The 23,645-nt window shown below is 39.2% G+C and overlaps 1 protein-coding gene across 1 annotated transcript in view; it reads right to left on the reverse strand.

Annotated features, from left to right (window-relative positions):
* KIAA1328 (KIAA1328 ortholog) overlaps positions 1 to 23,645 on the reverse strand; it is a 171,279-nt gene that overhangs the window by 99,115 nt on the left and 48,519 nt on the right. Inside the window, 1 exon segment of the mRNA XM_030258714.4 lies at positions 4,077 to 4,204. Within this exon segment, the coding sequence (XP_030114574.2) occupies positions 4,077 to 4,204 (128 nt within the window).

The following is a 23,645-nucleotide window of genomic DNA, read 5'->3' on the forward strand; positions in this document are numbered from 1 at the left end:
AGAACCCAAATTCTGCAGAAACTGAGCTGTCTGTCCAACTTTTGTGCCTCAAGTCCCACCCTATACTGCAGAACATCTACAGATTCATCAGCCAGAACGTGCCAAATCAAACTGGAGTCTTGCCACTGTTTGAGATGGCAGTGAAGTAGTGAGTATATAAACTAGGTCAGACATGATTACCTAGAACAAGGGCAATTTTCTTCACATGTCTGTGTAAAGCTTCTGAAAATGGCTAAGACTGAATTTCTGGGCGCTGCAGAGGATATAGCCAAAAACCATTTTTGATAAAGAAGTTAAACTACATTTTACTATGAATGATACTTTCTATTAACAGCAAGGCAGAAGCCTATTTTTCAGAAGAGCTCTTTCTTTACCAAAGTGCTATCTCTCTGAATCTGAGTCAACTTTAGCAACTACTTTAATATTCACTTTACAATTAATGCTTCTTTTTATGGGTTGGTAGAAGGTAAACCAATTTCAGTTCGGCTTCTAGGTATTGAACTTATTATAAAAAGTTATGTACTTAAAACTCCTGTAATGAAACCAGAGGCATCATGAGATATTAACCTAGAGTTAATGCTGAGAAGGCCAGTTTGAGTAATTCAATTCATGTCACCTTAAGTATCTTTTCAAATTGAACTAACTTTATCTCACAAAAAAAGGAAGTTCCATGTTCTAGTTACTGATTATTGACTCCATGAGAGTTCTGACTTAAATTGTCTTATCATCATCTTTCTAGCCATTTTATTTCACTACTACCAGGATGCTTCTTTACACTTTGAGAGCTGATTTTCATTATAAAGAAGCAATATTAGCTAAGAGGAAAACCTGGTTTCAGAGTTACTACTATTGTTTGGTGATACTAAACCAGGCAAAAATAAAAGCACCAAAGCATCTGCATTAGTTCAGTACAGCTACAAACCAGGGCCGCACTTCAGCCACATGCACACAGCTACTACAGTCATTTACATACTATAGAACGCCACCTCTTTTTACAATAATGCCATCGATATTTGGTAAGCTGCTGTTCTCTTGACCTGTTAATTGTCTTATTCTGACAGAAAACCCAGCATTTAAACACTGAAAGGAGATGTTTCCAAAGACCTATCTAAGCCCAAGTTAAAGTGAGAGCTTATGTTCCAAATTATGGTATGATAAGAACGAGGGAGACAGGCAGGTGAAAAGCAGAAGCAGGAGGCATTAAGATACAGATGCAGCACTAGAAATTACTCCAAACTAACAAGAAGGGGGGGGATGGGGGGGGGGGAATAACAGAAACAAGAAAGAACAGCTCAAAACGGGCAGAACAAAGAAGTGCTTCATTATAGAGTACAGCTGCGCAGTCTAGTGTTTCTGCAAGAGACGGGAAAAATCGGAACAACATCACACATTGAAACACAGAGATCCCGGTAAAATCAGCAGTGTTCTGTAATAGGAAACACTGATTATGTCTCCTAGACAGTTCTACAAAGAGAAAACTATGTGGCAAGCTACCTATCTTGCTTTAAATCCAGACATATCCAAGATTTCCTTAACCCGGAGAAAATCAAGCGAAAAGGAAAAGATTTCAAATGGATTTGGATTTAAACAAAACTCAAAGACTTCCATTATCCTAACATTTCAATAAAATTGCTCTTGTCAAAGTCGAACTTAAAACAGAAAAGGAGAGCACAAAAGCTTCAGAGGGGCAAAAGGAACTGGCAGGGGCAGTACTTGGACCAAGAGGAAAGTGTTCTGGGCCTGTCCTCTTCCAAATTTTCCCCCCAAAAATCCATCCCTGCTGTGCTCCCCTTCTGTAGACCCCGTCAGGCAGACAGAATAATGCCAGCCTGAGCTACTGTATTAAGACAGTGCTCAAAGAGAACAAAAAAAAACCACTCGAAGAGGGACCCATCAGGACTTTAAGAGCTCACAGCTCAGGTATTAAAATATGTATGAAAATAACACACAAGTCCCATGAAGAGGCAGCCCAGTGGCCCTCCTTGGGTTTTGAAAGCTATCCCTTGAGGGAGTGCATGAGAGAAAGAATGGACAGAGTGGAGCAGTCCTGCTCACCTCTTCACAGTTTCTAAACTGCGATGAGAAACACAGCACAAAGTGCTTGTTTGGGTAAAAAATGGTAACAATTTATAAAGCCAAATGCAAAGAACAAGAAAATTGAAGAGGAAGGCTAGAAACATCAGAAACATTTTGCAGGCCATAAAAAAAAAAAACAGTTGAAGCATATTCTAACTGATTTTTATCTATGCCTACAATGCTTTGCCCACAAGAAAAGGACTAGGATAATTTCAGACCTGCTTGGCTGGAGCTGTAGAGTATTTAACCATAAATGAAATGTCAAGGCAAACCTCAATATAATATCTGAATTTGCATTTGTGGACAAAAGTACCTGTAAGTATAGAGAAAAGAAATAACAGAACCAAAGACGAGCTTGATAGAACTTTGCACATGAAACCAGAAAACAATTTGAAAGAAGTCTCTGTGTATACACTGCTAGAGTGACTAGGAAGACAGAAGAAGAGGAGAAGAACGGGGATTGTTGAAATAATTTGATAGTCAGTGGGTTGAAGGTTTCCTATTATCTGCTTCCATGACTTTGTCCTGTAGATGTGATAACACTGGATCCCTCAATAATAAGGGCTAATCTATTATAGGATAAATGTATTTGAAGTTGAAAGGCTAGAAATGAAACATTCAGGGCAAAAACTGAAAGAAGGATTGGCATCACCCAAAACACAGCTACCACAGTGCCTTTAGACTACATGGACTCCTCTGGACTATTTTCCACAGAGATTCCCAGCAAGTTGCATGCCATACAAACAGCAACACAGACATCACCCATTCTTGGAGGATATTCTTGTTTTGAATTCAATGCCTTTGCAAAAATGGAGGGCAGACATAACCACAAAACAATGAAAATGAAATGTTTATAAAAGGTTAAAAGCCTGACAAATAGCTAAATGTCCAACAATGTTGGATCAAAAAAAAAAAAAAAAAGCTAAAGAAACCCTAAAAAACCAAATCATGAGGACAAAAAAAAAAAACATTCCTGATGCCAACAAAGTCAGAGAGTATTGCTACCTGCTTCCTGAGAGAATTAGAAGACTCCTTCCTGCACAGTCTCCAGTCTCCTGTCTGTATCTGCCTGTCTCCTGTCTCTTATCTGCCTGTATAATTCTCACAGCAGGGAACCACTGAGATGCCAGAATCAGACCTCCTTTTGGATACCCTGTGCTGATGACTTTACCTCTAGCCCTGTGATAGAGAAGCCTTTAAGACTGTTCCAGCAGAAGAGGGGCTCAAGGGCATAACCTCTTACAAAAAAGCATGGTCTTAGATAAGATGGGTTCTGGAGATCTATCTACAGATGGAAGCTTCTGCCAGGGAACAGTAAGCAAGGACATGGGGTAGAGCACTTGCATAGGCAGTCTTCTCTTCCAGGGTATAATTTGCCATCAGCAGGGATGCAAACCGAGCACCTGGCTACCAGGGGAAAATCTCAAGCAACCACGTTCTCAAGGCTTTGGGCGCCTACATACAAGAAACATTTTACCATTTCATTTAACACGTATCCCTAGTCAACATTTTCTGGTTTTAACTGCATATAGAACTACAGGTCTTCTATAAATAGCTTAAATCAGATGAGCTGCTCTACAGACTTGAGAAAGGTCTTATTGACCAAATGCATCATCTGTAATGCCCTTTTCAATCATCAAAAGCCACAGTGAAAATGTGAAAGGCTGTATCTACAGTGACTGCAATTATTTTCCTGTTTAAATAACAGAACAGAAAACATAACAGAATCTTAACTTTTTCCTCGGCAAAGGTGTGGGTTCCCATGATTCCTACACCATTATAACATGGTCAATTAACTTCACCTTCTACTAACCCCAAAATTTGTTGGGATTTTTCTCTTTAAGTTCCTGCAATCCATGTATTAAGGCAAGGACGCATGGGAAACCAATCACAAAATAGCATTCAACACCATATGATGTAAGATAATACACTCACAGTCTCAAAAAGATGTTTTGACTAGGTAATTTAAATAAAAAAGAGAAGGCAAAAAAAGAGCTTACCTTCTGCTCCTTCTCCTTTGCCGCACTGAGTTCAGCAAGGGAGTGTGATAGTTTTTCTTGCTGCTCAGCTAGGTACTTCTGATAAAGACTCAAAAGTTCTTGGCATTCTCTGTACTGCTGCTGCAGAGGTGAGACATCAGAAGTTAAGGGAAAAACACTGTTTAGCGAACAGTTATAGCCAAATATATACCAACTTACTCTGTGTAAATCTGATTTAGATCCATTACAGTTAAATTTAAAAACAGATACCGTGTGTTTGAGTAGTGCCTAATGATGATAAATCTGCCTAGATATGAATGTTCAAGTACAACATTCTTCTTTACTCAGAGTGGAAAAAGAAGACTTGCATGAAATTCTTTTACCACTGGAAAAGGGACAGCAGCAGGAGGCAGGTGACGACATTGTTTTAGCTGGAACAGTTACAACCCTCTTAATCGTATTCAGCAAACCCAGCCATTACCAATGTTTATTTATAAATAAATTAATAGCTGGCCAAGTAAGTAAATAGTCCATTTTAAAGCACAGACATCAATTCACAAGCCCACATACCCAAATCCAATCTCTTTGCTTAAGTGCCAATGGCTCAAAACCCCACAGCCACAGATGCAGTGCTACAGGCCTTTTACAGACCAGCAATACTTTTTGGACAGTAATTTGGAGAAGCAGCAACTGTGGTGTTTGCAAGGATATTAGCAACAGTGTCCTGCCTTGCTTGCAGCATTGAAATTCCAACAGGAGATAAATCTGCTCTTCACCTGTCATTGTGTAATTCCCTCCCTTGCTCATGTAGCATGGTAAACCATTTACGCTGCCCTCTCTCCCCCCTCACTTTTAATTATGCATGCAGATGGGATAAGGGCTCGCTGTCCAAAGAGATTACTCTGAATAAATACTTTAATAACAAGTCACTGCAATTAAGGTAGGGAACAAAAACTTCTTCAATCTTTAAAACGGTGTTGAGTTACAGATTTCCTTAACATTTTTATGATCTAATCATTGCTTCTGGGCAAATTCATGTTGCAATCACTTTTGCCAATCACGGCTGCATAAATAACTCACTGCTTTGTTATTCCCTGTTATAACCCTAAGGGGTTTTTTTTGGTTCCGTTTTGTTGCCTTCCCCCCACCACCTCCTTTCTTCTTATTCTTTTGCAGGAGGGATGGCCTTGCCAGGGCTTCATTTCTGTTGTTGTTTGGTTAGTTTTCTTTCCTTTAAATAAAAGAATACCGAGAGAATAAGCAAAACATTTTAGGAAGGAATGGAAGGTTAATAAACCCCAATGCTGAAATCAATCTCACAACACCTTTGCTCAGAACCTGGAAATACAAGAGGGTACAAACAATGGTCTTAACAAGCTAATTGCTTTCCAGAGCCAGCCTGCCTGAAGCTGGAACTGTTTTACATTTCAGTTCATTTCGTCAGAGAGCACCAAAAGGCTGAAGTGATTTGTGGTGGTCTCAGGAGTCTCTGCCAGCTATGATGTATATAAAAGGAATTTTTTATTCCAGTTGTAACCATAGGCAGTAATGTTTATAGTAGGTGAACATATTAGCCTGGACGCAGGGCATGAATTTTACTCTAGCAAAAGCCAGTTCATTTATACAGCCTAAGAGTTAAATGTCGGTATTTGAAGACAAATTATAGGGAAATTCATTTAAACCCATGTTATGTGGCAGAATATAAAAACAGACAGTCCTATCTATCTTTATCAATTTTTTACAGCCCTCTTAATTCACTTTGCTTCCAGCAACCCCTTCCCCTCAAAACATATTTTGCCCTCTCCTCCCTCCAGCGAGCACACTGCTGGCACCACAAACGAGCACCCTAAACAGCCTTGGGGCACACGAGTGACAGCCAGGCAGCCATCCTAAATCTTGCCACAGTGCTAGTATCAGTCCTGCTGGAAAGCCAGGCAAGACTGCCCGCATTCCCAGGCTTTACAGACTGTGGAGCCTCACAGCACAAACGATGCCACCATCTCCTGCCTGTGGCTGCCAAATTCATTTAAAATACAGTTTAAAACAGGACAAGCAAAATTAACGTCAGCAAAGTATGCAAGCAAATCCTGATTGTCCAAAGGTCAGTTATGTGATCATGAGTGAGAAGGGCAATGGCTCACGTGAGGCTGAATGGTGGCCGAGATGTCTCTGAAATACTTGTGAGATTTGGTCAGCCACAGTATAACTCACTGTATTAGAAGATTAAAATCTTGTTCACTCACACAATCACTCTACATTAAGCAAAGTAGTGTGACAGCCACCACAGCGTAAGAGTTTAAAGCCCTGCTTTGCTTACTTAAGTAAACATGAATCTTCGAATATGAAAAAAGAGTTCACTTGTTTGAGACACATAGCTGAAAGTATGGCAAATCTCAAAAATGTGCTGGTACATTTATTGTAGAATATCTTCTTAAGAAAAAAAAAGCCTTAATATTAGATCTTACTCTCTCATTCTATTGAATTTTTTGCTAAAAGCAGCAAGATTATCTCCTTTTTTCTCCTACAAATTGGCCAGATAATACACAACACTGTCACAAAAATATTGAAGTCATTCAGATATAACAAGATCATGCATCTGCTAAGGCAATACAGTCTTTGGACAGAGATGCACATTATAATTATTTTCATAATCTGCTACTAAAAAAAAAAATTCTAAGGTTGAAAAAACAATACAGGAGAAGTCCTACAGATTTTCATTCCAAAAAAAAAAAAAAAAAGTAATATACCTAAATAGACATATTTGGTAATTCTTCATGTGTTCAGGAGCACAAATATTGAATTTGCAAGATGTTAGTTACCTGGGAGAAGTGGTACTTGGCATTTCACTAAAAGGTAGTTTTATGTCCAAGAAATACACATTTGAATGTATTAGAGAAATACTTTTTATGCAGTTTATCAGTAAAGTATCGAGGTTGTATGTGGAGGGGGGGAAAACAAACAAAAAAAAAATAGAAATGCAAAGGTTAGGATTTTAATAGCCACATTTACATGTAATACTGCAAGTGCTACATATTTTAGAGAATAAATTAGTTAATTTTTTCACTAAATGTAAATCAAAGAATTAAGAGCTCATTTATGGCTCTTATGAGATAATAACCCCAGTGGAGATAGTTGGCTTTAAGAGGAGGGGCTGCCAGCACACAGTGGTTACAGACACACTCACAGAAGCCAGGAATGGATGTCCAGGGAGCCAGGCATGGAACTAAGAGCTTTTCCTTGGGGTGAAGCTCTACAAGAAGGCACAGCCAACCTAAGGTTCTACTGCTTCCAAAGATGCTCTCCCACTCATTTCTTCCATCCACACCAGCTCTGCTGCCCCCCAGATGTCTCCCTCCAGGCCTCAGCAAACTGTCTCAGCGAGGCAAAAGGACAACCAGGCACAAGATCTGGCATCAGGCATGCAGAGGGTGTGGAGCTGGGAGCAGTGGACATCTCTACCAGCAACAGTCACCTGTCTGGGCGTGTTTATCCACCTTGCAAAGTACCAACCCCCTCCTTGAGTTCCACTCTTAATTCTCAACCAATTAAGTCTGCTCCATTAAGGCTACCTTATATTAAAGCCACCTCAACTTACAGCTTACTGCTTGCTGAAATACTGTCAGCCTCCCACAGGCTGAAGTAGAAAAAAGAAAATGTACATTTTCTGCTTCCCCAGAAACTGTGAGGAGAAAGGTCAGTCTCTAGCACACCCAGTGACTCCCTTCACTGTTCCCAGTCCACTGTTTCCACTGGCGCTTTGAGCAGAAGTGAAGCCCAGCTTAAAATCTGAAATGTTTTAGTTCAGAGCATTCAGCATCTACCTCAGAAGTTCTTGAATTCCACACATCAGCCTCCACATGCTTGTGCAAGCAGTGTTCATGCTACAGTAATTCAAACAACTACTGGTCTCTTCAGGTCCAGGTTTCCAAATAAAGCCAACATCAGGTTGGTCCATGAGGACTATTTACCAAAATTCTCTTTTCTTATATCACTTTTTGTAAGAGGGGAAAAAGGGAACCAAATCAGAAGATAGAGAATCTTCTCCTTAGAGAGAAGATTTCTTTGGCGGGCCTTTATAATTTAAGAATAAATGTTTCATTTTATCTCACTTTATTAAAACAAAAAAAAAATTTAAAGCAGCTTCCAGTCACAGCAAACTGAGTCTGGAAAAAATTCTTCTAGAAGCTACTAGCAAGACAAGAGAACACAGCTAATGAGATTATTTGCAATCAATCTAATAACAAAGGCCTTCCTGTATTTTCAGAATGTTTGTGAGAACTCACCATCTAGTGACAATTTCCTCACTGGTTTGCCAAGAGCAGCTCTATTTCCCTTTTTACACATGAGAAAACTGTATCACGGGGAGTTTTTGGGCATCTGTGAGCACACAGCTGCAGCCCAGCAGCCCCACACTCCTCAAGCCAGCTCCAGGACATGTGTCATGCAGCTGCAGGGTAAACTAGCACAGCTCAGGCACAACACTAACAGACCAGATTCACCTTGCACCTGATTAGCTCAGAGTCTGAGTTTGCCTGCATTCACCCATGCAGAAAAGCCCTAATAGACCTCCCAAGCATCAAACAAGATGCGCAGCGATGACTCATTCCTGTTGTGCCTGACTGTAGCTTCAGCTTGGACTGTCCTTTCACTCAGAGCTGCATTCTCTAATCCATGGCCAGAACAGAACACAGGAGCTAAAACTCCATCATCAGTCACCAGATGCTGCAGTCCCTTCAGCCCCATATCCAATAGAAGACTCTCTATAGACTCAGAGCTATTACAGAGATATGCAAAGATGAATAAAGTAATCAAAGGAAAGAAAAAGTCAAACACACAAAAATTGGATTGAAATTTAAATCGGACAGCATTAACTTGAACTCTGTGGTAGAGATACAAGAAACTTTCTGTGATGTGATGAAGGAAGTTTTTTGACGTGTACTTACAACCAAGTAGCCACAAAGCACTGGTCTTTTTAAATTCCTGCTTAAGGACATGTAGCTAGAAACCTGAATAGTTATCATCATGTTGCCAGTTTCAGCAGACTTAACTCTTTTCACTGCCTCAGGTAGTCCCTTGAAAACAAACGCTGTGAGACAAACTAGACCAGGAAGGAGATGCTGCAGAAATGCCACTAACAGTGGGTGGACAAAGCTACACTAAGTTCTGAGAGGTCTTCAGTCTCCCAAGAAAAATCTCAGATAAACTGCAGGGAGACGTGAGCTTGTCTGCATCCTCTCTTAAGCAGATGTGTGCGTCAGACCCATTCAAGGAGCCGTGCACAGCCCCAGCAGCACAGCATCAAGCACGACATGCCTGATCCAACTTACCGTGCTTTGATGTTTTTGTGGGGTTTGTCTGGGGTTGGGTTTTTTCTGGCAGTAACAATATATACAGTGCTTCCAAAATGCCTCTGGCCCATGCCTGGCACGTGAAGAATGTCACAGCAAGCTCACAGCTGTTTAATAGACACACCACTGCATCAGTAACTGCAGCACCATATACTACTACAACATTTCACTGTACAGTCAGTAGCCCAAAAACTACTTTAAAGAATGCTGCAAGAGGAAGAAAGCATTTCACCAAACTCAGGCAAAGGCTAAGACCCATGCTACTGGGTCTCCAAACAGTGCTATCCCTGTAACTACAAGTAAGGATCAAGCTACATCTAAGCACCTTGGTTCCTAAGGGAACCAAATCTATAGAGTCTGCAGAGCTACAAAGACCCACAATAGACTAATGGCAAATTTCACTACAAGTGTGTTTCAGCTAGAAGTGGACCCACACTTTTTTTTATGCATCACCCAAGCATAATTTTTTTTCAGTATTTTGACACATAAAGCAATGGGGTTTATTTTCTGCCTTAATATTTTGCATATCAATAGGAGAGAGATATGGTGCCTTTTGGGAAAGAAGCAATAAGTATGTCATTCTGATTTCCACCTGCAGGCTTTTTTCTCCCTAACCAAAGAAAGGCTTAAAATACTGCAGCTTCAACTACTTACATATGAAAAGTCACATGAATAAAAATAAACTGCTGATATTAATGAATTAACATCTAAAAGGAACACTTTAAAATATAAACTAAGATATTCTAAGCTATTTTCTTTAGCATTTAACAATCACTTACTCTATTGGAAGCTGACCCACATTTAATTTTAAAATACTACCTGGATTTCATACATACAGTCTGGTGCTTTGACAATTTCATCTCAGAAGAGCAACAGGACTCCATTTTAGATATCGCACTATCCAGGCACAGATCAAAGTCAACCCTAACATGTTTCTTCTGCCTTAAAATTAAGAGAAATAAAATAAGTGGTTTGACTCTATGTGAATCATTGTTCTGAGAAGGGGTAGAGACTAGTAACTTCTATGAAGGTTTATTATCTAAACTTGAAGTTGCTGCAAAGACTGAAGGTAATAAAATGTTTTATGAACAACTTCACTTTGCTCGTTCTTATATAACTGAGTTTATGTGGACTCCACAGCACAGTGATGCTAAGAACCTGTAGGGAACTTTCTGCACATCCACTTTTCAATGTATTAAAGAAATCATCTGGTGAGAGTCTGAACCTTATGAGCCTTCAATTCAAAACACAATTTCCTTTTGATCCAAATGCCTTAGGAAGCAGAATTCTGAAAACATTATAAAGAAGCAAGTCACATACAATAAGACAGAGTGATCTCCAATCTGAAGCCCAACAGTTACATTTTAATTTACACTTGAATATTTTAATGTTGTTATCCAGTCAGTAAATTAACTCAAGATACAAGAATAAAAGGGGAAGTTGCATAGGGGAAAAGGTCACAAGGTCCACAAAAGTTAAGAACTTCACTTCTGTTCGAAGCATCAGCATTATGTTGTTGAATGCCACAGCTATCATATAAAGGAATTGCTTAATACATTCCCATTCTGTTTGAAGGGAAATTAAATTTACATTCTTTGGGAATATGGTATTGTAATTAGTTCATGACTTGATTACACTTTGAAGTGAGCTGAGACTGCATATGGTGCATACAAATTAGTTAAGTTATGGTTACCTACCTACTGAAAAGCTACTGAGTTAAGAAAGTTAGGGACAAAGCCAGGGCAGCCCTTTGGAGCTTTCAAGAAGCACACAAAAACATCAAATTCTAATCTAGTCTCTGGACTCCCAGATGTCAGGTGTGAACAGCAACAAAAAACACAATTTCCTAAACAGCCGAAGAGCTGTTTTCAAAAAGTAATCTTTCCATTTCCACCTATAGCACCTGTAGAGCCACTGTTAAAACTGATCCCAAAGAAAAGGCATTAAAAAAAATACAAGATTTCCAACCCTGGTTAAATTCACCACTATGATTTATACTAGTACTTGCAATTTTGTAATTTATTTTATAGACAGCCTAAATTTTATATTATCTACCAAGACACTCTGTTCCACTCAGATGATGAAATTCCCAAGTTCACTTTAACACTCTGGAAAATATTGAGATGCACAATGCAAATATAGTGCATCTAAAATTGGCCAAAGTAGAAGATAGCCCATATGATTTGATGAGAGCAAGGAAAGCATTTAAACCTAAAACTAATTCCCAGTATAGCAGATTAACTCAGAGGAGTCTCCAACATACTTTCAAAATGCAAAAGCAGTTTAGTGTACAGGATTTGATCCTACGTATTGATATGGACAGGATATGCCAATCAAACTGGACAGCTTATCTGCCATATTCTCTGGTTCAAAGGTGGGTAAGGACAAAAATATCACACACCATTGTATGCCAGCAGATGTGCCTGGATCGATAAATGCAAATACCATCTCAGAGCTTGCATTTTCTATTCCAAGTGGAAAGCACATATCTAGCCTTATTTTCATTAATACAAAACAAAACAATACTTACAAGCAAAGAAAAAAAAAATTGAAGATTTATTTTACAGACTGGCTCTGTTAACAACTTTCTTTTAGTGAAAAGGAAGGAAGAACATAACACACAAAACATAAATCATGCTGCTACATATCCTGGCAAAAATATGCATTTTCATAATAATGAACATAAGGGATCTAATGAGAGGAAAAACTAAGAACCTGAATACATAAAATACAAACCCCACAGTTGTAACAAGATACTGATCCTGGCATGGGCCATGAAAATTTCTACTTTTAGCTTAAGAACTGCAAAGGCAGGAGATTTTCCTCAGTGGCAAGAAGGAATTTGTTCAGAATATACTTGCTCCTTTCAGGGGAGCTCTGCCAATGACTATAGTGACTTTCAGAATTTAAAGACTTCCTTTGGCATTTGCTTAAACTGCACAGCTACCCAGCCTCTTCCACGGGAAATTGTGAAGGAACTGGTTACTTATGTATTTGTCTACCCGCCAGTAATTGCACCGTGCATTTCTTATGGAAGAAAGGAGCCTGGAGATTCAGACACACACAAGTTCTGTGCGAAACAGTCTCAGCACCTGAGAACAACTCCACACGTTTCATCACGTACAAAAGAAAATAATCACAACATGCACTATGTGAGAACACAAAGCCAAAAGGAGGCATTGCACCTATCACCATGCACACAAAACCAGCGCTATTTTTCCTTCTACATATTTAGAGCACAAAATTAAACAAATAAAACGAACACTGCATAATTTGGATTTCATTTTGTATCAAATTGCTCATAATTGTAACCATAAAATGATAATATTGTGCCATATGTGCATCTGCAGAGCCGGCAGCGGCGCTGACCGACCACGGCCGCGCCAAAAGTGGGGCTGTGGCGCCACCGTGTGCCCGCTCCGGGTATTGCCGCTGCCCGGCCCACGCTGCGCACCCGGCCAAATGCTCGGAGTTCACTTTCTTACCGAAAAGCATCGCTTTGCAACCTGAAAATGCGACGTGCAATCCTCTTGCTACTCTTCTTCCTCAAATTACATTCTACACCACCCGCAGAGTGAGTCACGGCTTTACATGAAACGCCTAAACCTAAGAACGTTTGCTGGTTTAGTTGCAGGTCTTTGTGAGAATTAAAAAAATTTTTGCAGTAGCCACAGTTACCGTTTACACAAAGCCATTTGTCATCTCAGTACTACTCGATATTAAAACACGCATGTTCCTTACTCTAATTTGACAATGGAGCTCCTGGCAGGAGGTCGAGGAGAAATAAGGTGGGAATTGAGGTATCTGAGAAAGGATGGTCAGCCTCCTACAGACACAGTAAGAGGAATTATTTAACAGGATAAATGTGAGCTCGGAGTCAGAAGCGTGGAGAAAAGGGGACGAAGAGGCAAAAGATAAATGGAATGTAAAAGCTGAATTTACTGAGAGCAGAGCTACAGCACCTCCATCTCAATTAAAGAACATTCATAGTAAATCAAAAAGCATTCCCTGCTTTGCAGGGAATGAGAATGTAACATCACAAACATCAACTTGTTTTATACCTAAGCTAATCAGGTTTGGTCTTGGTTACTAGCAGAAGGGGGATCACCTGAGAATACACAACAGTGCCTGTCTTGTTGCTTCCTTGCAGGAAACAATCGATCATCGCTTTTAATTTTATATATTTGATGTCTCTCACTGAACCTTTTCCTTGCCCTTAAACAGGAATAAAGTTGAAAGGAGAAAGGCAGTCTCCTTCAGCCCAGCTCCCACCACCTTCAGAATGAGAAAGTCCTCGTTTGTGTCCTTACTAGAAAGGAAACCTGGATGTTAGGGAATGGTTTTGTTTGCTACTTCCTAGCACGGTTGCCACTCTATCCTCCACAGTGGGCATCAGGCTTGGGTATTTAAACTTTCTGATTTCCTCTTTTAAAACCAGAACATAATCAGACAGCACCATGCATATTTTAATCTGACTACTGGCAAATGTTGCAAACGGCAAGATGAAAATCTGTAAATGTTGCTGGACAAAAACAGAAAAAAAAATACCAGTGAACCAAGGAATCTTGCCCTTCTTATGGAACTGTCCTCAGCACTATAGCTAGAAGAACAACAAATGTAAAAATCACAGATCATTCTAGATAATTTTTTTTCTTTTAAAACTATTGCTATTTTGACAGTCTTTCTAACCTTGTTAGAACACAATCTGTTTGTATGACGGAGATGAGAGAAATGCAGTGCTTCTTTTCTAAGATACAGCTGAGGTCAAAACACACTCCATACCAGCACACTAATATTAAGGGAGGTGTCCTCAAACCTAAAAAAGGGAAAATATTACATGATGGAGTGCTGGAAGGATCGTTTCCACCATGTGCTGTACACATCTCTAATGTGATAAGGACTTTGAAATTACAAAGATCCCAGAGAGTTGGTCCTTTCTTGTGAAATATGGCTTTAAACATGCCAAACTCAGAAGCACTGGCTTTACTGAACTGAGGCCAGTGAAGGAAAGATTTAATAACAGTCTCATTATAAGGTTCATTGTTGTAGGACTATTTAATATACAAGATTAACACATCTTATCTCCCACTTTCACTCAAACCTATTATACCCCTCATTAATACATGCACATTTCTACATCATTTACAGCACTTGAGAATCAAATATTACTGCCTGAAACAGGGCGTGTTCAGCTGCTCTTTCTGGTGATAGGCTCTTTTTGCAGTAACAGTACTCAAAAATAAGCCTCACAACTCAAAATTAGAGACACAAGTAGGTAAACAGAGCTGTCTAAAACTAGTAGAAAAATAAAATAAATATTATTTATTTTGCCAACACACTGGATTTCATTTCTTGATTTTGGTTCTTTCGCACCCAGCCTATTCAAATATTATAAGACAGGAAACTTCTGCTTTTCCAGTCTAATGAATAATGGTATCCTTTCCTCCTGGCAATTTGAGATGTAGAAGTCCATAAAGTGACCCACAGCTCCTCAAATTAAGAGGCCTTTTAAAAGTCTTCAGATCTGGATGATTAGAGAAGAAAAAGAAACTGTAAGGTAAGAACAGCAAAACACTTCCCCAGGTTAGATTCCTTTGCGTCCACAGACATAGCAGGGCAGGCCAAAACAATGTAACTTAAAATTATATGAAGGGGAGGAAAAAATATCCACTGTTACGTTTTCAGGAGACCAAAGGCTACAGGTTAGCCCCTATTCTTGCATGAACTGTTATGAAATTGCAAGCATCTCAGGACAGAGAAAATGCACTTGTATAGCAACTGAGCAAATCTAGGTGCCTACAAGCCCTCCTGCGTTCCCCTAAGCTGTGGAAGTGCTCTCCACAGGAGGCTGCAAATAGGGACTCACCTAAACAAACTCCTGAAAAGAACACCACCACTACCATCTAATGTTATCAAACACAGAGAAACATTCTGACTGCAGTTTTTATTTACAGGTTTCTGGATATTGTGAGGCTTTGGGGGGCAAGCATTATCCTGCCCTTATACTTTGCTACACGGTTTTTGCCACTGACAGTATTGTAACACTGCACTTTAATACAGTACAAATGTTTTATATTTTCATAACACAACAACTAGTAAGTTAAAAATACTAAAACATTCTAAGAAGAGTGAAGATACCTCTTCTCCAATCATCTGAGGAGAACTGCTTCCCTTTGTACATTGTTAGAAAGCATGTTTACAAAACTTCTTTTCCCTCACACCTTACTTTCTGAAGCCACCCTATGGTAACAAAAAGGTATTCAAATCAAATAGTTAATACTTATTGAACAGAAAGGACATTAATGACCTAGAATGAGTCTTCTGAAAAGTAATGATAGCAAAGACTTAATTTCCACAGGCCAAATGTATAGCTCCTAGGATTTTTTTTTTTTTTAACTGTTCTTGGAGATAAAGATGTTTACTCTGGCTGATTAATTTTGTATCAGAAAATGTAATTTGCTGGGACAGGCCAGAATGACCCATTCAGACTGAACTCCAGGCTTTTTGGAATTGTCCATGCTTTCAGGCAAAAACAGTCATGAGGTTTTGGAAGCTGCTACCCCTACAAGAAAAAACACTCATCCCAAAATCCCCACATTTATTACTACTAAAGAATAGCTAACATCCTGGAGGTCTTCTTGGCTTCTTACAAAGAGCATACCAAGGTACACAGCTGATGTGTATGGACACAGAAGTCCAAGGTATTGGCGGGGAAGAGAGAAAACCTCTTCCCCATAGCTATGACTTCTTTTTCTTCCCAATATAGTTCTCCATTCATCTTAGAGAAACATTGCTATGTGTTAGCCTTGAGGGTATCAGTGCCGGAGGGCTGTTACTCCTGAAGACAGGAATTCCTGAATCTAAACTCAAAAGTGCTCATCAGAAGAAAAAATAGCTGAAAAGAGTTTGCATAAAGACAGTTACTGGCAGCAAGAAAATGATACTTTCAGATATAGTCCTCTCACAGGATTAATATTTGAGTAAGCAAATAGTTCTTTGGCAAATTCTTCACTTATTGCAATGCAGTCAGAATCGCAGTGAGATGACTTCATGCATACAGCAACTGCTGATAATGCAGGGATCACCACGGATGCTTAAAAGGGCTTAGTCAACTGAAGAACGGAATAGGCCTTCTTGTCAAATACATTCCTGTGGTTATAATAAATTTTTGAGCCAAACCAAATATAACATAAGGAAATGGAAAAAATATATCAGACACTAAAAGGTTTTATATAACAGGACCCTAGAAAAATCTGAGAAATTAGGGGTATTTTCCAGACAATGGGTGATCAAGGTAACCTGCACACCAAGCTTTATGGGAATGCCTATTTCCTGTCAACAAGAAGGAAAGGAAAATTAATGTATGTGAATACCTTGCAAGGATCCTGGACTAGAACGACTGGTTTTCAGGAAAAAGACCACATTAAAATTAAAGAAACAAATAAATAAATACAAACAGCTACCTTCCTCCCAGAAGTTCAAAACAGAAGACAAATAAAGGGCACAAAAGCACTGAACATTTAGTCAGATTTTCTCGTTGATAAACATCATGGAGACTATGGAGCCTTCAAAGATTTAACTTCTTTAGTGCAGGATTAATTTAGAAGCCAAAACTGTGGCAGAGCTGCTTGGTACCTCTCCTTAATTTCAACAGATCAAGGAAATATCCATACCTTTTCCATCTCAAATGGAAACTTATTCCTGTACTAATAGCCAGAAACCTTCCTCATTGCAGTATCTCAACAGCTCAAGGGTATCAACAGACTTGCTGCCACCTTCCCTGTATGTTCAGTCTGCAGCTAAGGTCACATTTGATATGGGGGAAGCACAGACAAGGTATGTGATTTACAGGACCTCACAGAAGTAAGAAAACCCAGGTGTATCAGACTTGAGAGTTCCTCCACAGCAGCCTGCAGCACCATTCTGTCAGCACCATTCTCTGAATTGCTGCACTCCATTCTGCTGATGTGGCTTTCTGGTCAGCCTCCCTAACAGTCCAATCCCTAGTTAAACCAGGAAAAAAGGGATGTGCACTTTTTTTAAGTTTTCATGAGTATGACATTTCATATATTCTTGCCTTGCCCTTCCAAGGATTAAGGTGAGAAAGAACTGAAGCAAAATACAGACAAAAATTAAAGCAGTAACTGTACCATAACACATCTGATTCTGAAGCAAGAAGGAACAGACAGCACCAAAACATCTTCAGATCTGACCGGCTGCTCTGCTACCAATCTGCATGAGCAGGTGAGACATGTCACCCCATGACAAGTATCAGAAATAAAGGAGCCTAATGCAACTTCTAGTGTTTTATAACATTTCTCTCAATTGTGCAATTGGAGACAACAAGCAGTCCTAACAAAACATGAGGAGACTTTTCTCCCCTGAGCTGCAAAGCTTTAAAATTAGCACTTTGTCTATGCTTATTCTTTTAATATCTGCATTTATTAAGGAGCAAAACAACCATGCATCTGAAATGCCAGAGAAATATGGATCCATAAATAATGCCACATTCCTATTCACACCTAATCTAAATATTTATGTAGTAATTTACCAGCAAAAGATGCAAACTATTCTTTAAATGCTACATTGTATTAAAGGTTAACCATGTGACATGTTTTATTATAAGGCTCTAAATTATGTTTAACACATATTTTTATTTTCAGTGAAAGTTCTGGTGTTGAAATGGATGGACAGGGACAAGGAGTTTTAGTCACCTCTAAAAGACAAATGCTGAAGTTCAGACTTCTTCAGTATTTTTTCAGTCCACACAGCCATAGGCCATGCAACTCAGCAGCATACTGATTGGGAGAGGAAGAGCCACCTCCTTCATAACTAGAAGAGGTAGAAATAGCTCTATCAGGGAGGCCTGATGCTTACAGCAGGCCTGTTGGTCCAGAGTTTCACTTAGATACACAGCCCGTACTGGAATCAGGGCCAAATCAAAAGGGCTGTGCATGCACCCCTGAGGGGAATGTTAAGTGGAATAGCAAAACTGCCCCCAGTACAAGCACATGCCCTCGAATTTCACAGATGCTTGACTCAGTCTCACCTCAACAGTGAGGTAACAGCTCTCTGTCCAGTACCTTAAACAGGAATTCATGATCCACTCCTTACTCAGTCCTACAAAACCCGGCTTCTCTCTCACTTCATGTCCTGCTACAGTCATCATGACATATTTATGGCCATAACTGTTCCTTTTGATTCCTCCTTCAGCTCTCACCTTCATGCCTTCTGTTCCTAAAACCTTTCATATTAGACATAGTTTCCAACTTATCATTTATTTTCTCTCTTACACAAGGCTTTCTTTAGAAATATTACTTTGCTGACTTCGTTTCCAATTCTCTTGATCTCTACGTGATCTTCCACACAAGAACACTTTCTTCATATCATCACTTTCCTCAGATGCAAGACCTTTGAAGCTCACTGCAGACTCAGCCATGCAGGAACTGATACAAAGATTTTCCTGTGTATTCTGTTTTACACTAACAGAGCCTCTTCCATTTACATTATACTGAGAGAGATCCACTCTTGTGTGACTTTTTGAGTCTATAATGTGCCACAGTTTTCAAGGCTGTAAAACGGAGGGGTAAAAAAACCCCACACTTAAGTTTAAGTAGTATTCTGGGAGCTTAATATCTTCCAATTTGTAGTATAAGAAGAAAATGAACACTACTGTCAGTATGCCACCTCCTAAACTGAAATTCTCATGAGAAAAGAAATTCCCCAGGTCTAAGCACAAGGTATTCACAAATAAATGTTATGACCCATTTTACATGTTCAACTTCTTCACATTTCCTTTGTGACTGTTAAAGCAGAATCCTCTAACTCAACAGCAGAAAAAGCTCACATTTTCCAGAAAAAAAGCTAGTCAGGCACAGCAACATGAGATGTAGTAATGTTCCCTGCTTCCGCAAGAGATGAAGTGCAGACTTAATGACAGAATCTGCATTTTTGTTTCTCATGTGCTCTGCCTGAATAAGCTCACCAATCTGAGGCAACACTTTCAGACACTGGTATTTTGAAAGCCACTAGTCTCTGGGACTATCCTTTTTCTGCACCTCACTGTATTTAGATCAAAGAAACCTTGGCAAAACAAAAAAAAAAAACCAAAAAACCAGAGGCAGCTGGAATCATAAATGTTTATTCTTAAGTTGCAGTAAAATCTTTCATTTCAATGATATACAGAAGTACATGGAAAGTACTACAGCTGATAAATGCAGAAATGAGGTACAGAATACTACTGAAAATAGACCTTATTTGTATGCACGCCATACAAATATGTTAAAATACGTAGTTAAATATGCTGTTGGAGTTAAGTAGCTTTCATAGAAGAGAATCATTGCAATTATCAGTGGTAATAGCGAATCTTCTCTGATACAGATGTTTACTTCCTGTTCTAAGAACTAGGGCAGGAAACAGCTATGTTAAAAATATTTGTATAGCACCAGCCATAGTGTTCCTATTTGTTACAGCTAAGTGTACAACCTGTAACAAAAATAGTTTTTCTTCCTCCCTCTCCAGCATAACTAAACATATTTAAAACCTTTAGTCAACAACCAAATGCCTACTACAATATTTTGGTACAAGCTGTCTCTAACTACAGTCCTATCTCTTCAGTTAACAACTGGAACACAGAATTGGTCATCTCTAGGAAACAAATAGCATTAGCTTTTCATCACAAAAAGCTCAATTAAAGCCCATTTGAGAGAAGCTGAGCCACTACTTTATTGCATTTTTTTCTATTTCCTGCCTCTTGATAGCTAGGCTGGACCTAAATATCATTAACTGCTGTGAAGGCTAATATGCAAAGCCTAAGTACAGACCTGACTATGGCGAGGGCCTCTCTCAGTGCTGATGCACAGTGGGGAAAAAAAAAAGAAGTCATCCACATACAGACACAGTTTCTTCCCTGGGCCCACATGTTTACTTCTTGCCAATTTCTTTCGTAAAATGGGAGAGGTGTAACTATCTATTCAATTTTTTAAATTTCACTGTGTGCCTTTTGTTTCTTAGAACATGGCAAATACTGTCTCTACACTATATCCCTAGTACTTAAAATGCAAAACATTTTATGACACTTCTAGCTCTGGGAGAAGAGAAAATGAAGCATGAAATAAGAAATATACTAGCAGAACAATATTCATTGACACTGGTGAATCTGTATACTGCTGCACTGGGAAAGTATTAGTGTTTGGGGTTTTAGGTTTTTTTTTTTAATATGTTTGCCCAGCTTGTCTGATATCAATGGTATGTCTACCCTTGCAGCTTTTCCACGTAACATGCAACCAAGATGCCAAATTCATCAAGTTATGCTCAAATCTGGCAGATTTATACATTCTCATTTAAATGACAAATATATTTAAGCTAAAGTATGTAATTATCCTCACAGTTCTTCATAAACCCCCTACTCCTGAAAAAATATGATCACATTTGTTGAAGAGTCTGAGCCCAAACACAGAACTAGCAATCTTTTCTCTCCCAGCAAGAGTTAGAACTAGTAATAATATTTTCTTTCCTAGAAAGGGTCAAGACAACAGATTCATAAACAATAAAGCCATAAGCACAGAACAAAAACACAAACATCTTGGGCTGACCAAAAACTAACTTTGTTGAAAAAATGTTTTACAAATTATTCTTTGCTTCTTGTAGCTTGTACTGAAATTGAAAGAAAATGGTACCACAAAGAAGAAAAAAATCACATTCTTCAAGTCCATTATGTTCCAGCAATATTCCATTTAACATGTATTAGTTTGGTCAGCCTCACACTGATATTAGATAATGTGTCCTTGCACTGTTTTAATACACAAAAGTTAAAATTCCTGCATAAATATACACAGGTGGTCCTGTGACAGGATGCTAAAATTTGTCACATCCAACAAGTAAGAATTGGGCAAATGATAACTGGAAGAAAATGCATTGCAAAAACAGAATAAAGAATAAAAACTGCTTTTCAGAGCAGACTTTTGAACCTCAGTCCCAGAAAAGCAGTGATGAGAATCAGCTGTCTATAGCAAATCCTAGTCTGGTGTGTGGCAGGAAAGGGATGTGAGCTCCACACCACCACACCAGAGAAAATGTACAGAGACTGACACTTCTGCAGCAGGTATCAAAGCAGAAGCAGATTTACACATATCAGGCTAGTCAATACTAAAATGGATCATATCTCAGCCACCTAGCACCTCATGCCAGGAATTCAAACAGTCTGAAAAGCTTTTCTTTTGGAAAACAACTGGTACAACCCCCTTCAAATGCCACTTGTACTGCTGCCATGTTCCTTACAGCTCAGGGAAAATTTCCCTCTTGTTCTACTTTTAATGGAAAACCTTCCATGTACTGTAGGAAGGCACAAGACACATCAGCACATCTTTGGGTGAACTAGTCAGAAACTTGGCTAAAGTCACTATAGCTAACTGACAAAGGCTTAAATCTTTTACTAGTGATTTGCTTGAATTATACATAGGATTCATACTAATGTAATAGGCAACTTGGAATATGTAGCCCTGATTTACCAGGGAGTCTCTCATGAGGAATTTTTTAAAGTAAAGAAGGTACAAACTAAGTGACAAAAAGCAAAGATAAATGTCACAGCACTCATTGCCAGCAGGCCCAATGTAATTCTGACTGGGTCATAGCTACAGCACTGATTATTTATAATGCAAACACATAAAAATACATTAAAATCACTTTGTGTACCTCTTCTTTTTTATTTTCTTCCAGTGTCTTGTGGAAGGACCATTCCCACCAGTTTCACTCCTCTTCAAATCTACCTGGACTCTTTTGGAAGAGAGAAGCTGGGGTTGCATGGTTTCTAAACCATTTTCAAAGCCCACCACTTTGTTCTCAATGTATTTTCAAAGAACAAAAGGAACTAGCCCAACTACCTTATACATGCAAAAAACTCACCCATAATTGTAATTGTACAAAATAGAAAACTAAAAGAATATTCTCATATTTTGCAGCCAATTTAGTTATAGATCACTACAAATGGACAGTTGGTTTTTTTATTCCACTTTCTTAAGGCAGGAGGGATGCAAAACTGTCAGGAGAGGCAGCAAAAACAAAAGATGACTTTCAACATCCAGAGTAGACTATCTAATCCTTTTTTTTATTTTCCTCACAAAAACTGATGGGGTCTTACTTACAAGAGACAGGATTGGCAGGGAAAAAAAAAAAAAAGGTGCTTAATGTATTCTTTGCATTAAAGACAATATGAGTTTAGTACAAGTGTCTTGTATTTCCTGCTACCTAAATGAAGTCATTGACTAAGAACCCCAAAATAATCTCATGACACAAAGAGCACACACCACTCATCACAGCTGAGATGATGACATTTGCTGCAGGGCTGGTACTGCTGCACTGAACTCAGGCACATAATCCACCTCCTTTCTAATTTAACTAGAATCTGTTCTAGTCTGTACAAGAACTACAATCTTAACTGCAGAATATGTATATTTTTCCCTTGATTGCGTCTACTTGTTCTTTCAAGGGCATTCCCATTAGGAACAAACACTTCTCCATCCTCTCTCTCCCTGAAAAGCAGACTGAAAATAATCCTATCAAGGGAAACTTATTACTGTTTCCAAATTGCGCCTGGCTCTCAGCAGGCACACTCTCCAGGCAACAGTTTTGCCGCTACGTTATAACTATTTTTTTTTTTCCATATGACATTTTGTACTGTAAGTAGGTAGAGGAAGGACAGATATATGTGGTTTGGGATAAGAAAGAACCTTCTTGAGCCAAGCCAAGCAATGTCTCTTCTCACTCTGCACCCTCATACAAAGAAATTTTGTTCTCACTCCTCTGAACGATTTCTTAGCACGTTGCACCATGCCGAAAAACAGACCCTTTCACAAATTAAGGCTGCAAGAGACAGATGAAACCTGTAGCTTTTTTCAAATTTGGAGCTCCTGTCTGCAGAGGATAATGAAGAAATAAAAAGAAAGAGGGGAAGAAGGAGAACAAAAGCAAGCCCAAAGCCATCATTTGAGTCTCCATACCTGGACAGAACACTCGCTGTCCAACGCTGCCACCTGGTGGCCACACGGAGCGCCGACACAGCCACGGCTCCGACCAACACAACTCGGAAGTGTCACCTCCACTGTCTCCTTGCACAGCTACCAACTCCTGGATCACCACTCTGGAAACAGAAAAGCCGCTCTCCGCTTCCTGTCCCCTTTGTCTTTATGGCTTTCTGCAATCCTTCCAACCAGATTCACCAGAAGACTTTAAATAAACTGTTCCC

Source organism: Taeniopygia guttata, chromosome Z (genome assembly GCF_048771995.1).
Source record: "Taeniopygia guttata chromosome Z, bTaeGut7.mat, whole genome shotgun sequence".
NCBI lineage: Eukaryota > Metazoa > Chordata > Aves > Passeriformes > Estrildidae > Taeniopygia > Taeniopygia guttata.